We start from the raw sequence: 15,009 nt of genomic DNA, 5'->3' as shown, positions 1-15,009 counted from the left end.
GAAGTGTTGTGCAGGCATCAGATGTGGCCACAAGGCCAGTCGTACTCCTGTTCAGCGACGCTTACCAGCTGAGTTGAATGAGGCCCCAGTAGAAGGTGCCAAACCTATGAATGTTTGACCCCTGACCCCTGACCTTGTCAGCCACTGTTGTAGTGGTAGAGAAGTAAAGAGTGTGACCAGGAAATCCATCATATATGCAATGTGGTCTTATGTACTGTTTGCAGTATTATCAGGTCTCGAGGGCTGCTAGCATTCTAAGGTTTTCTCCTGCCACCTTCAAAGTCAGGTCAGCGATTAGGTCAGAAAATGCTAATCAGCAGCCCTTAACTGGATGAGACTGCACAACATGAATAGTGCTGAATGCCTAGTGGTTACAATGAGGATGAATTATTCATCGACAGATGAAGTTAACATTACACATTAACTGTTTCTCCCAAATCTACTCGAGGTATGACACTCATTGTCTTTAAGAGGTAACTCAAGAACATTTTAAGGGCACTTTGTAATAACTGGTAGCAGAGCAACACTCTGTAACTTCTTTACAACCTAGAGGACCTTAGAAAAAAAAAAGCAGAGAAACAATGTCCTTCACAATATGAGCCTTCGCCACTTGACTATCTTGTCGAAAATATATTGTGAAATAATGTGTGTGGTGCTTTAACATGTCTGCAGTTGTACAGTGTTAATATACTTTATTAAACTATTACAGGCATGCAGTGTCATGAAGTTTGGTCGTGTTACAGTTGACCATCTTCATTGCTGAATTCACTACACACGTACACATGTAAAAATAGCATCTGAAATAAGCAAACACACACACACACTCACACACAGAAACATAAAACATTATATATATATAATCTCTTCATAACTAAGTGAGACTTCAGAGAAACATGAGAATCAGATATATGTCAATAAAAATCTATTACTGGGCTTTGATCATTAATCTTTTTTTAAATATGTATAAACCATCTCTAGGACTTGCTGTCTATCCTTCTGTCGGCTTAAGATAATTTAATTTGCATATTATCTTCAGCAGTTATGATCCTGTTACTTGTAGATTATACTGAGCTTTGCTACCCCATCTCTCTTGGATGAAACGTTTTAAAATATTTATTTGGAAATGATAAAATACTTCGGAAAAAAACACCCGAGCAGTGTGCATGTAATAACGTCATTTATTAAACAGGCAGGCAAACAGACAGACCTCCGCAAGAAGGTCTTTGTTTCAGCAAATTATAAAAGCTTTAAAATGCATGCCCCCAGCTACACGTTGCTGGTAGAGAATGGGTTTATTATTCTGCACTGCGCAGTGAAGAAGAAGAAGAAGAGGGCCAAGTGGTAACAATTTTAAGCGTATGTCAATAAACTCCTAATACGGCGGCTTCAAAGGATACCGTGGGTGTTCCGCGCGGTAATGGAATTGTTAAGCATGCCCGGGGATTCTGTGCGCGCTCCCTGGAAAGCGAAGGATGACAACCTGTTAATATCCAGAGCGGCGTATATGGCATTTCATTAAACTAACCCTCAATCACAGATCCCATTGTTCCGCGGTCCGCCCGGTGCGTCTTCCGCTCCATCTGGACTCGCAGATCACAGCTCGTTCTCTCAGCCTGGGGGCCCCGGGAACGCTTAGGGCGAAAAGCAGGAAGGCACCTCCCTAATCTCCGGTGACTCTGGCAGGACCATGGTGCGCGATTAACGCAGGAGGGCAGTCTTTATACACCCTGGAGTCGAGATCGGTGCCCTCCGTACTGCCTAAGGACTGAAACACGGCGGTATCGGCTGCGTCTGTTTACGCAGGTACCGCACTCAGTGAGCTAGATATCAGCTTCCCCAAAATCTGCTTGAGTATTATACCTACCCTGTCTCCTCGCTATGCCTGTAAATATTGTGTTAGGAAATACAACTATAAATTGGAGAATATCGGACACAGACGATATTATTGCCCCTTAAAACTATACAGGAAATATGGTTTAATAAGTAATTGTTTTAAATGAGCAGAAAATGATACTTGTAAAGATCTAAGGGAGACGTTATTTTTTTCTTTAACAATTTTTATATTGAAAACGTTACTCTGTATTCCGTTTAAGCTGTTCTATAATAAAAGAAAAAAAGTTAAAAGTTAATCATCCTATTATAGTCTATTACAGTGGTATTGTTAGGGTGTAATAATAAGTGGTGGCACTGGCTTTACTGGTTGGCCCATGTGTGTTACCTGACCTCGTGCATTAGTGCGCTTGGAGTGAAGCACGTGCTCCTGCACGCGCTCCCGACACATGCTTACCAGACCGCGCAGCGTCCGAGCTACGTGTTGAGATGCAGAAATCGATGTTTTGAGTTTCTCTATTACACGGGCTTCCTACTGTATTCCAGACGTGGTTTCACAAGGAAGCGCTCCTTGAGAGATTTTTATAGCGCGTGAATGCCTGTATGAGACAAATCTGCGTTTTTCTTAGCTGCAGAAGTGCTCGGAAATTATCACACATAAACATGTTTTAGGTGCTCTCGAGGACCAATCTTAAGCATTCATATTTTCACGTGTGCACCACATGAATAAAGTTATAGGGTCTATTTTAAATGAACAAACAAACTAACTAATAAATTAATATAAAATAACACCATGTCGAACAATTTAACATGCGGGTGAGACGTGAAAAATGAATTGATTATGAATCACTAAAATAATGTAAATAATTAAAATAATGTAAAAATGTTATCTGGGAAATCTTAAATTGTGATTTTTATTTCATTAGTGCTCTACAATTAAGAAAATTTGAAACAAGAATGACCTTGATATTAAGTTCCTTTTATTCTCTGTGTATACAATGTTTGTCATTACCACTCATATCATGTCATACGCTCTTTTAGCATAAATTAGAATTAATTAGTACGTTTTTATTGTAACCCTCATATAATCCACAGCTGTTTCGCAAAAAGTTTTTTTTTCTGTATTCAGTAAGTTTGTTATGGTAATGGTTCTGCCACAAAAAAGGAATTACTGAAAGTGAGGCTTGCTAATGTACAAGATGAATTTGTGGCCAGGCTTTCAAAAAAGTGTTTTCCGGCCGGTGACTGTGTTCCCTTTGATGCGATGGTAAGGCTAAAACACACGGCTTGGCTTGACAGAGAGTCGTATTAATCATTCTGTCAGAAAGCCCTGCGTTGCAGGTGGACAGGAAAATGAAGGAACTGAGAAAGCTAATGAATTAATAAACAACATGATGGACACACATATATGTACGCATGCGTGTGTGTGTGTGTGTGTCTGTACTTGTGGATTCTGGGTCACTGTTAATCTGCAGAATATATCATAGGGCTGAGGTAACACAGCCAATGTGAACTTTAGGGAAAACCCATTAAATGTCCTTAAAAATGGTCACTTCTTTTCCAGCTTAAGAAATCTCAGTTCGACTCAGTCAGTCATTATGGTTTTTATTGTGCGCTGTCAAATAAACCAAAATGTCACTATGCAAGATTGACAGTACTCAATGAAATTCATTTTTTGTTTTTATTTTACAAGGAAACATTGCTTTGGTTGAAATATTTTAGCTCATCGTGGCATAAATGAACATGCACATTTTGTGGTATTTTAATAGTTGTCTAGAACAATAGTGACAGTAGTAGTAATAATAATGATAAGAGTGTAATGAACATTGATTTAAATCTCAGTAAGCATATAGTGTAGTGCAGTATAGTGTATAGTGCAGTATAGTGTATAGTGTAGTGTAGTATATAGTGTAGTGTAGTGCAGTATAGTATATAGTGCAGTATAGTGTATAGTGTAGTGTAGTATATAGTGTAGTTTAATGCAGTATAGTGTATAGTGCAGTATAGTGTATAGTGTAGTGTAGTATACAGTGTAGTGTAGTGCAGTATAGTATATAGTGCAGTATAGTGTATAGTGTAGTGTAGTATATAGTGTAGTGTAATGCAGTATAGTGTATAGTGCAGTATAGTGTATAGTGTAGTGTAGTATATAGTGTAGTGTAGTGCAGTATAGTATATAGTGCAGTATAGTGTATAGTGTAGTGTAGTATATAGTGTAGTGTAATGCAGTATAGTGTATAGTGCAGTATAGTGTATAGTGTAGTGTAGTATATAGTGTAGTGTAGTGCAGTATAGTTAGCGTAGTACAGTTTATGCCAAAAATGATGTACAGCTGAACTCCACAGTCATGGGGCTTTTAAATGTTCTTTCCTGTTCCTCGGCTGTAGTGTAGACAAACCCAACATCATAAGTGAGAGTCTAGCATCGTCAATCACTTCCATAATCATACTGTCATCACAGATGGCTTGTCCTGCATCTTCCTCTTTAGGTGCCAGGAATCAGGAATCAGATCAGGCTGGACCTGCAGGTGTCGTTTGTTCTACCCAAAGGCAAGCGGGAGAAAGGCATCATGGGAGAAAGAGTCGCCGGTGTTGCGTCTCAGACATCATGCTCCTGGACTCTTGTGATATTCTGAAAGGGTAAACTCGCTCTCTGATTGGACAGCCTAGGTTTCATTCAAGAGTGAGACTGCTCCCCATTGGTTCCTACGCTGCTTTCTGTGTCACTACCATGAGTGTGTGACACTGCTGTCCATCCTTCATGGCAGCCTGAGAAAGGATAAGTATGCTAAATGCTAATAGAATATTTAATATGCTGTCTGATGTCAGCAATGTGACAGTAAAGCTCTTTCTCAAGCTGAAAATACAAAAAGAGGACTTTTACGGAGGTTTGGAAACAACAGGTTCTCTTGTGAGACCTTGCACCTCCTCTAACCTCTGCTTTTCAGCAGCCCGGTCCTTGGATACCCCCGGACGGTCCACATTTTGCTCCCAGCTTCCAATACTGAGAGGGAGCAACAATGTGGATTGTCTGGCAGGGAGCTGGGATGGAGTGAAAACGCGGACCGGATGGGGGTCCCCGTGGATCGGGTTGAGAAGCACTGCTCTACAAGACAGGCTGTTCAGCCGGGCTCTTAAAAATAGCAGTTAGAAATTTGTTTCCTTTCAGAATATTGGCTACATCTACAGGAATGCTCATTCATTTTTGGTAAATACACCTTGAATTGATCGCCAAACCTGACCATTTTACATGAATGTTAAGGTATACAATTTTAATTAAATTTATACTGATAAATAAAACTTCAAACATAGTGTCATGCAGCATTTCTCTTAAGTTCCATGTTTAAATGTTGCTGTCACAGGAAATATAAATATAATGTTAAACTGACATCATTTAAATAGCAATGTATGTTTTCACTGCTGCACTTCAGAACATTTCAGAAATCTGCATGAACTGGCTATGCACTGGGCCAGAATTGGTAAGAAGCATCTCTGCATAAAATGTTTTCATTGCAAATATTATTTAGCCTACTATTTAGTAATTAAGGATGCCCCATGTCCCGTCTGAGGTCATTTAATCCACCCACAAAGCACACTTTAAGGTTTGGACTAGAACCAGCCAAATGTCTTGCCGAAACTCAGTTCCAAGAGTGTTACACGCATTAAGGACTGAAAATATGGCCCAGGTACTCTTATGCTATGTCTGGCTGTGAGGATCAATCTACCATTTAAGGGCCTACATGAACTTTTTTATTTATTACGTCACATTACGTCACATTACATCACATTACATCATCATGTGATAGCTGTATCATATGGTGACAAAGCACTCATTTATGTATATTAGTGGACACAGTTTACTATCTATACCATTTAGTAAAGCAAGCTTTATCTATTAGAATGTTCTTTTAAGAAGTATCTTGCACCAACATGCCTAGCAACGTCACCAAATTTTTGGTTACGTGGTATTAATTCATACTTAATAGTTTCTTTTGCTGGGAGTTCAAAGGTTTGAGTCACTGCAAAGTGTCTGGAAAAGGCTGCTGACCTCCTGGTTCGGTTATAAACTGGAACCACAGTTGCAGTCTAGTTACAAGCATTCAACAGTAACTGCTGAGTTTTATGTAACAAAGAAATGTATGCTGAAGACTTCATTTGTATTACAGGAAATAAGGTATCCAGGTACCTCAGTGTCATTTATCCTTTGCATGTATTCTCCGTTTTATAACAGTTACATGGATTTTGTGTGTTAAATGCCTTGGCCTTTGCAAAATGGTTTTGTCGCTATTTAGACATTTCTTTGTGAATATTATGTCGTTAATCTACGTACGTAAAAGCTGCATTTGTCTTTATGTTTGAAATGTTGGAAAACTCATACAGATAGCAGTAAGTAGTTCTTGAAGCCGTTTGGAACGTGTGAAGGTGAATTATATAAAATGTTGCTGTATAGTTATCGGAATTTGCGTTATTTTTGTTGCCCGCGTTTTTATTGAATTACACACATAATCTGAATTAAAAGGATGATCTTGCCTAAGTAATTAGATGCAGCGAGTTCTTTGATTTCGTTTTGTCAAGATTGATTTCACAATTTTCTAACCTGGAGCTACGCGTGATATTTACTTTAAGTCTTCGCTGGAAATTACATGTAAATAACATTATCGAGAACGTTGGCTTGCTCGTTGTGATTCCGGTTTTGTAAGTGCAGAGACGTGGGCAGATGAGTATCTCTGTGGGGGCAATGGGGGCTATTCCTTTTTTTTTCATTTGACATGCCCTTCCAGTCTTCCTCGCAAACTTAATCAAATCGTATCGAATTTTTCGGCAACTTACATTTGAAACAACTGATAGAAAAACACATTCCTGCACAGAACAAATCATATTGATGTTCCCACCACAATGCCGAAGGGAGAAAACGCTTTTTGAAATTTCCATTATCTCGCAATTAGCCACCTGCATCCAAACAACGTGAAATGATGTTGTGGTCTGTAGCGTGTTTGTGTGCGCTGACGCTCAGGACAGAAGTGTTTGCGCAATATATTCTAAGTGTGTGAAAACAGTGACTGAGAGAAATCTTTGCCATTAGTTACTGGTATCTGGGGGTACATACTATCACCGTTTCCCATAATGCCTTCCCTTGTTAAATTGTATTTTACGTCGGTTTCTTACAAATATTTTCAGTTGTACTGTATTAATGAAAAGCAACTGTGAAACTGTGAGTTTTTTTATACACTTAACAACTATTAAAAATTGGGAAACTGTCAGCCACAATGCTGACTCGGTATTTTAGCTTTCTGCTTTGTTTCCAGACATTAAAACTTAAGTTTGATGCGTGTGTGCTTTGACTGTACACCTGTAAGACATGACACATTAATACGTGCTTTGACTAATACTATAGGCGGTCATGCCTTCACTGCACCCCCCCCCCCTTACTGACCCCAACTTATGAACTGATTAAAAAAACAGCTATAGGCCATACTCATCTTGGAATTATTACATTTTTTTGTTTCCTTCTTTAAAGATGCATAGTTACTAAATAATAAACGGAGAACACCAGTGTTTTGCACACCATATAAATTTGTTATCAGTCCATAAACTCGAGTCTGCCGCAGTATTTATTTCCTTGTAGATGATGATTATGGTGATAATGATCTAGATGTTGAAGACCTAGCAGTATGTGATGAAATGATCAAATTAAATATTTTCAGCCTTTTAAAACCGATTCAGAAAAAAACATGTATCCCCTGTCCTTGTTGTCTGAAAGATTAAGATTATGATTCGGGTGTCCCAGCAGACAGTATGATTGATTACATCATATTAAGGTCATTACTACTTTGGGGTAATTTTCTTTCCTTGCCCGAGGCTCTCTTCGGTTGTGCATTTTTATGGCGGGTTGTGCGAAGGGTCCACTTCGTTGTTTTCATGCGCTATCAAATTAACGATTTCGCGGCCATTGGAATGAGGCATGGACACCATAGCGGGACCGTAGTGAGGTCCGTCATGAATAATAATAATAATGGTGATGATGATAATAATAATAATAATAATAATAATAATAATAATGATTATGATGACGATTTCGTTTGCAAATACTAAAACTTCGATTTAAAAATTCATTTGCACTTGCTTTAAATGTGCGAACAAAAATTACATATTTTATAACTGTTTATTCCGATTTTGACATTTTTCGATCATTTTCAAAGTCACGTGTGGTATATGCGAATTAAGCTTATTTTAATGGGAATAGAAATACCGTGCATTTAGTTCATTAAAGCTAATCAAGAACGTGTTTTTGATGCACGATTTAATGAGTGGCGTTGAAGTAACTGACATAAACGAGAGATTAAACAGCGGATTTCTCATAAAAAGTAAAATAATTGTTAATTTTAATAGACATGAATATGCTCTTCAGTTCCATCTATTTTCAATGTATTTTCAAGGTTTCAAACGAACAAGCTTACAGAAATCAATTCTGCTCCTCATCAATTTTAACAGGCCAGTATAACGTCTAGAAATTCATAGAAAATTACGTATAGAAGAGTATTTAAAATGTAGCACATTTGCATATTTTTAAAGTGATGGTCAAATTTCGCAAGAGACTATTGTCATCTTCTGTGAGGGAATTAAAATGGACTTCTCATGATCTATCTAATAAAAAATACGATCGTTAGAAAATTTTATTTATGTTGCTATATTACAGTCATTTCTGGAAACACTGAAATCAGTATTATGTCAGAATGGTTTAGACACACGCTTGCCAGACGGCTACAGTTTCAGAAGAATTGGAATAACAGTTATGTGTAACTATAGATAAGCCTTTATTGATTTCGGGCGACCTAAGCAGTCTGACACTGATACAAGCCAAACTTCACCACATTTGTAAAACCCGCACAGAAAAAAAGATGACATACACATAACCGAGAAACAAATTCAAGACATACAATTTTTTAACTAAAGTTATTACTCATTCTCACATTTTGTGAGACAACGGAATAGCAACCACCATCGACGTGAAAAACGTTGCTATATGGACGCAGCTCTGTCACTGCACGTCCGTCATTGTTGACACGCGTATGGGGAAATATTGTGCACGTCGGATAAGGTTCGCGGTTCTGTCTGCCGCTTCGTCTCGGGCGGCGAGTTAACAGAGAAAAAGGGAGGGAAAGTGAGTGGGATTAGCGGTCAGATTCACCATTTCCCATAGACGCCCAAGGTCTCGAACCCAATTAATGGCTAATAATTACCAAGGCAGCTTCACCGCGGACGCTTCTGCGCCTTCATTAACCAGCTGAGAAGAAAGGTAGTCCTCTGACTGCAGGAGTGCCGCGCTACCTCAGGCCTGAAACGACGTGCTCGGAGACTCTTTCTTCACAAAATCGAACAATAATTTAGGAAATTGTACTAATTGATTTCAAGACTGTTTGTATTATATCACATTTGTTGTTCTTGCGGATTGCGAAGTTTTAATTTCCGAATTCAACTGCTTTGGGTGCGATTCAAATAATTTCTTACATTTACAATTATGGATACTTATATACTGTGCTCATTAACTCCTGACATTTAATCTACTTTCGGTCACAGTTTTTGCGGTTCCAACCACTTGTTCTCCCATGGCGCCACCATAACCGACGAAGGTCAATGTTCTCCAGGCATTTAATTTAAAGTGAGCATCACTTTTTTGTTGCTTATATATGATATGATATAATGACAAAACCGCTAAGCATCCATCCACCTCCTGGACACGGTCACGCACCGCCCTGCATCCGATCCCAGGCAACATAGGACACAAGATAGGGGTCCACCTTGGGCGGGAAGCCAGTGCATCGTAGGGCACATACTCACGCACACTATACGGCCAATTTAGAGAAAACATCTAGCCTAATTACACGTCTATGGGAAGAAACCGGAGTAGCCGGGGGGGGGGGGGGCACATAGGATGTACCTGTACACGACACGTACTTTGAGTGGGATTCGAACCCCAAACCTTCTAATTGTAAGGTAACAGTCCCAGCCCCTACTATTGGAGGGTAACCGCTGAAATTACCAATAGCACACGGAACATTTTTTTTTGCTGTCAAACCAGCAGTAAGTAGTAGGGAAATGTGTTTACATTTTTTTTGCAACTCTCTGTCCTGATGAATTGCATATTCTGAGCAGAGTCCGGGTCCTTTGAATTAAATGACGGCTTCTGTTTTGATGTTTGTCCTGACCGCCCTTTCACCGCTCTGGACTAGCTTGTTTACGTTACTATTACACGGGCCGAATTACAGTTCATATAATTCACATCACAGGTCAGTAATCCTGATAAGTATTCTGACTATTCTTCACAATCTCCCAGCGGAAGGGTTTTATTTCAGATGTCTAATGTACTAAGATGTTATCTCCTAGTATTTTATAATTCTAAATCTATTTTCCCTGCCGTGGATATAGCTTCAGTTTCACCGCGCAAGGATCAAACCCTCGACTCTGCAGAACACTCGAATACCTTTTTTTTTGTGCGTCGTGTTTCATATTTCTGAGTTTTCTCTGCTGTGTCATTCTGCTGTGCAAAACACCGTGAGGAATCGAATCGGTCTAGATGCTAAGACATTGAATGGGATTTTATTGTTCTGCAAACGAATACATGGCCTGCGTTTCACGGCCCGTATGGAAGCGCTCAGACTTAATGTGCAATGTTTACGTCAAGGCGTTGCTTAGGTTGTTTTCAGTCATCTATCATTACTGTGTTTATTTAGCCTATTTGACTTAGAGCACGCCTAATTTACAACATGTTATATTTCAGCCTCACAACAACAGTTGTCTTAATGTATAATCTTATAACACTAATTAATATTATAGGATTAACTGCTATTATTACTATTATTGTTCTGTTGTTTTATATCATTATAGCAACTGGACTTTCCGCTGTTGCGGCTGTAGCATTAACAGAAAATTCCGCGGAGACAGAACAGCGACTGCAGTCCACGGCTAAAACCGCATATATTTTATTGCCATTGTAAAATGTTTCTAATCGATTGTTTAAATATGCGTAAATATTTTACAAGACGCAACTAAATCTTTCTACAATATGTGAAACACAATGGGTAAAACTGCGGCAGAAGGACAGATCAAATGGGAATTTAAATGGATATACACGCAGACCTAAAAATAACTAATTTGATTACATCACACTTTATAATTAATTTAGACGTAAATATTAAAACACAAAACCAAAATATTGAGACCATATTATGCATCCATATCTGTATCTTAACTATGTATACACGTACGTTTCGATTGGCTAACACCTCAAACAGCCTTTTGATTGGAGTTTTCCGTCATGCCCGCTTGATTAATTCATTAAGAAAACCAAATTAGTTGGTGAAACCAGTGCCCCCAACACGGATATTACTGTGGTCTGGATTGCAGAACATCGCTCCTCCGGGGACTGGGCCAGCATCTCTCCCTTCCTGTGTTCAGAGCACAAGAATATGGCAAAAATCTGGAAAGAAATCTCCCCAAACACGAGGTTACAGAACCGTCACGTTTCCAGGAGCTCGTAAAAGGGATACGTTTAAATGACGCAGAAAACTATTCCCCAATGAGCGAGTGTAGAAGAGCAACACTTTTCTTTACAAGCGTAATTGCAGTTAATTAGTCTTTTAAAAAGGTGTTGCTGCGTATGAAATAATTTGTCCGAATCAGTGTGAGAAAAAAATGCTTTTCACGTATTTTAATTGTTTTAGAAAGCTATTGAAAACATGGAATAAAAAATGCCTTGATCTGGGAGAATTTTGCTATTTGTGTTTAATGTTTCAGTATTGAGAGAACATACCGCTTTACAAAGAAAATAATAAACTAAAAGAACAGAAATAAAAATCCAGCCTAAACAGCGGTTTAACAACTGCACTGGAAAATAATGTAAATGTTTTTGTCTTTTTATCAGATTATTTCACCGCCACATGTATATATGCACGCATGTATGTATGTATCTGTTCATGCATATATGCATGCATGTTTGTGAACATGCGTACATGTATAGATGCATGCATGTATACATGTATTACTGAAAGTGTACCCTGTCATTTATCATCAAAATACACTTTAAACGCTCAAAAACACACAGTTCTACGCATACACATAATAAAAAAAACTCATACGAAGTTTCAGCCAAGTCGTATTTTAGCCCTACCAGAAAAATCATTGCCTGAAGATAAAAAAAATATATGTTAACATTATGTACATTTAGATACGCTTACACGAGCGAACACATTTATAGACGGCAATTTAATACTGTCACGCATTTACAGGATTTGTGTTCTTTCCATTTGTAAATTTCAGAATGGTTTAACCAAGTCTGTTTTTTACCTCAATCGAACTAAACAAACTTTATTTTACTAATAGTGGTCATATATATAAAACAGTAAGTAGCGTGTTTTTCCCTTCCCATTTCCCTTCTATAAAATAATGCAATACAAAACACAATTATTATTATTATTATTATTATTATTATTATTATTGGCGGCTATTGTTGTAGATAGTATTAATATGATATATAGAAATATAACGGAAAGCGTGTTTGCCCAATAGGCCGAAGTTAATATGTAGGATAATCATAAACTCTTCATTTTGATGCCGCGCATTGCAGCGACTCGGCCCGTAAGTCATACCTGAGTAGTATTGCACTGTCAGTATCAGTGGTTGTATTTTTGCTTCTATCCTGACGTACATGAAAGTCGATTATCATCGTTTGCCATCAGGCGTTGCTCCCCGCGGCTGTCAATGGTAGTCAATCGATTAACGAAATTAGATTCAATAATTTACAAGGTCTTTTTATGTCCTGACGCATGACTTTTCAGATCCGCTTAAATAATTTACATAACCCAAAGCATCCACATGTGCATTCTGACTGACAAGAAATACCGATATATGAATGCAATAAAAACATAAATATAAGCATATGTAAAATATATGTTTTATATTCTATTGAATATAGCTGAATTCGGTCTATTCAACAGAACCGGAAAGTGTTCATGTGTTTAGTTAAAGACTGATGTATTACACAGAACCTGGGAGGTGCTTCAGTACACGAGAGCATGACTTTAAACTTAATTCTTTTCAAAGCGCTACGGCTGCTTTGACAAAAAAAAATGAATATACTGGAAACTTGATGGTTTGTATCCTTTTTGTTTGTGACATATAATTTACTTACAGTTTTAACTTATAGAGGAGTAAAAATACCCCAAGCATTCTCACCGGAACTCCCGTTATAAGCCGAGAGCAACGTTAAACTACAGAAATAAATGCACATCTGTAATCACTGTAAAGGACAGCAACCCTAACCGATATGTTAACGCCCCAGTATTGTCTCATTCATTTATATTGATCGTTTGATAAAGTTTTGATTCATGACAGTTCAAGACAGGCCATCAAGTAATTCTCATTAACCAGAGAATCATAGAACACGACTTTTACACACTTAAAGAATTTTGATTATTATGTTTAATTTAATTACAAAATATAACAATAAATAAAATTATAAAAAAACACCATGTTTTTTACAATACCATCTTAAACACATAATTTATTTTATTCATGTCATAAAATATCATATCGGCAGTATGATAAGCTGTTAAATACATTTTAAATGACTTCCATATTAATCCAATGACTATTTGTAACTATTTTAAAATAATGTTTGTGATTTTAAAAAATGTATTTCAGACGGTGCGAGTGTACATGAAGACGTATCAGCAGTCAACGTTTATTTGACATTGAAAACCGTAGTCCGGTTCCTATTAACGTGTCGACTGCCACATGAAGAGCATGCTGCACATACACTCACACCCACACGACATACACACGCGCGCACACACGCATACTTAGACTCGCTTTCTTTTTCTCTCTCCCTCTCTCTCACACACACAATCACATGCACATATTAAACACTATATATAGCGTCTTGTATAGGTATAGATATAGATATATATATCTAGTATGTACAATCATGCACACGTAAAACATGTGCAAGTGAAATTCATACTTACCACATAAGATATTCTTTACCTTCGGCTACCTGGACTGTTCTCGGTTATAACAGGGATGTTGCTTTTTGTTTATGCTAACGTTCGTTGGTTTCCTATGCAGTTAGCTTTGCAGAAACACAAACTTGCAATTTTGTTTGGAATGGCGCTACACTAACAATTTTTATCCGAGAAAATAAAATCCTGAACCGAAACCACGGGCTGGGATCCGGCACCTCCGGTCGCCTTGTCAGCTGAGTGTAGAAAACGCGCAGAGGGCTGCTGCGACGTGTGACACTGGCCAGCGCGTGCAGTGCGGTTACCGCATACATCGAGTTCTAATTCATGTCCTCGAAAGCCATACAGCTCTCATCTGACCTTATACCTACTGAAGGATCACAATTAATAGGAAAAGGGGGAAATTGTTTAAAATAAAATCACGAAAGAATGAACATGTGATGAACACTTTATGCGTGAGCGACAATGTTTAAGCGCCTAGATTACATAAAATATTTTAAAGCATAAAAAGAATCAGTACAGGTATATCACAGTATAGAATTTACTTCATAGTAATAGCAAAGATTGCAATAATAATAATTATTATGATAAATATTATTATTACTGTAATAATATTTATATATACAGATATTTATACTGTACCTTAAATCCACCGTAAGTTGTAACACTTCCATTCTTTTTTTTAATTATAATTTGTTGTTGGTATTTCATATGAAAACAGTCACCTTGCAATGCAGGGATGCGACCTTGACCCTGCATCCCGTGCAGTGTCCAGCGCGAGACCGGATCCTGCAGGTTGGCGAAAAATAAGAGTTATAACTCTTAAAGGACCAGACGGGGGACGGGTAGGGGGTGGGGGGGAATGAACGAGTCTGAGATGGTGCAGAGAGAAGGGGGAGGAGGGGAAGAGATAAGTGATCTAAAGGGGAGACGATAGGACAAAAAGTGATGATGATGAATACATTGGAAAGTTTTTGGCCCTGACGAGGGTGTCAGATTGAATGGCCTGTGCGCATGTGCGAAGGTGTCCAAACTGACAATGCTTGTGAGATGAAGATAGTGTTGTTGCTGCTTCTGGGCTCAAGGAGGACGAGAGGAATCTACAAGCCGACAAGATGAGATCCAAGGCAAGGGCGAGAAAACTGGCGAAAAGTAGGTGTTTT

General features: G+C 38.2%; 1 protein-coding gene across 5 annotated transcripts in view; it reads left to right on the top strand.

The window, feature by feature from the left end:
* Nucleotides 1–14,858: 14,858 nt before the first annotated feature.
* The window catches only part of prdm16 (PR domain containing 16), a 170,305-nt gene continuing 170,154 nt past the window's right edge, over nucleotides 14,859–15,009 (top strand). For all 5 annotated transcript variants that reach the window (XM_023841555.2, XM_023841550.2, XM_023841549.2 and 2 more), the window contains exon 1: nucleotides 14,859–14,998. In XM_023841555.2, coding sequence (XP_023697323.2) covers nucleotides 14,962–14,998 — 37 coding nt within the window. In that variant the 5' untranslated portion in view covers nucleotides 14,859–14,961. The remainder of the gene's footprint in view (nucleotides 14,999–15,009) is intronic.

This window comes from Paramormyrops kingsleyae, chromosome 6 (assembly GCF_048594095.1).
Source record: "Paramormyrops kingsleyae isolate MSU_618 chromosome 6, PKINGS_0.4, whole genome shotgun sequence".
Classification (NCBI taxonomy): domain Eukaryota; kingdom Metazoa; phylum Chordata; class Actinopteri; order Osteoglossiformes; family Mormyridae; genus Paramormyrops; species Paramormyrops kingsleyae.
Note: the sequence above shows the minus strand (reverse complement) of the source record. Positions and strands in the feature narration are given on the sequence as shown.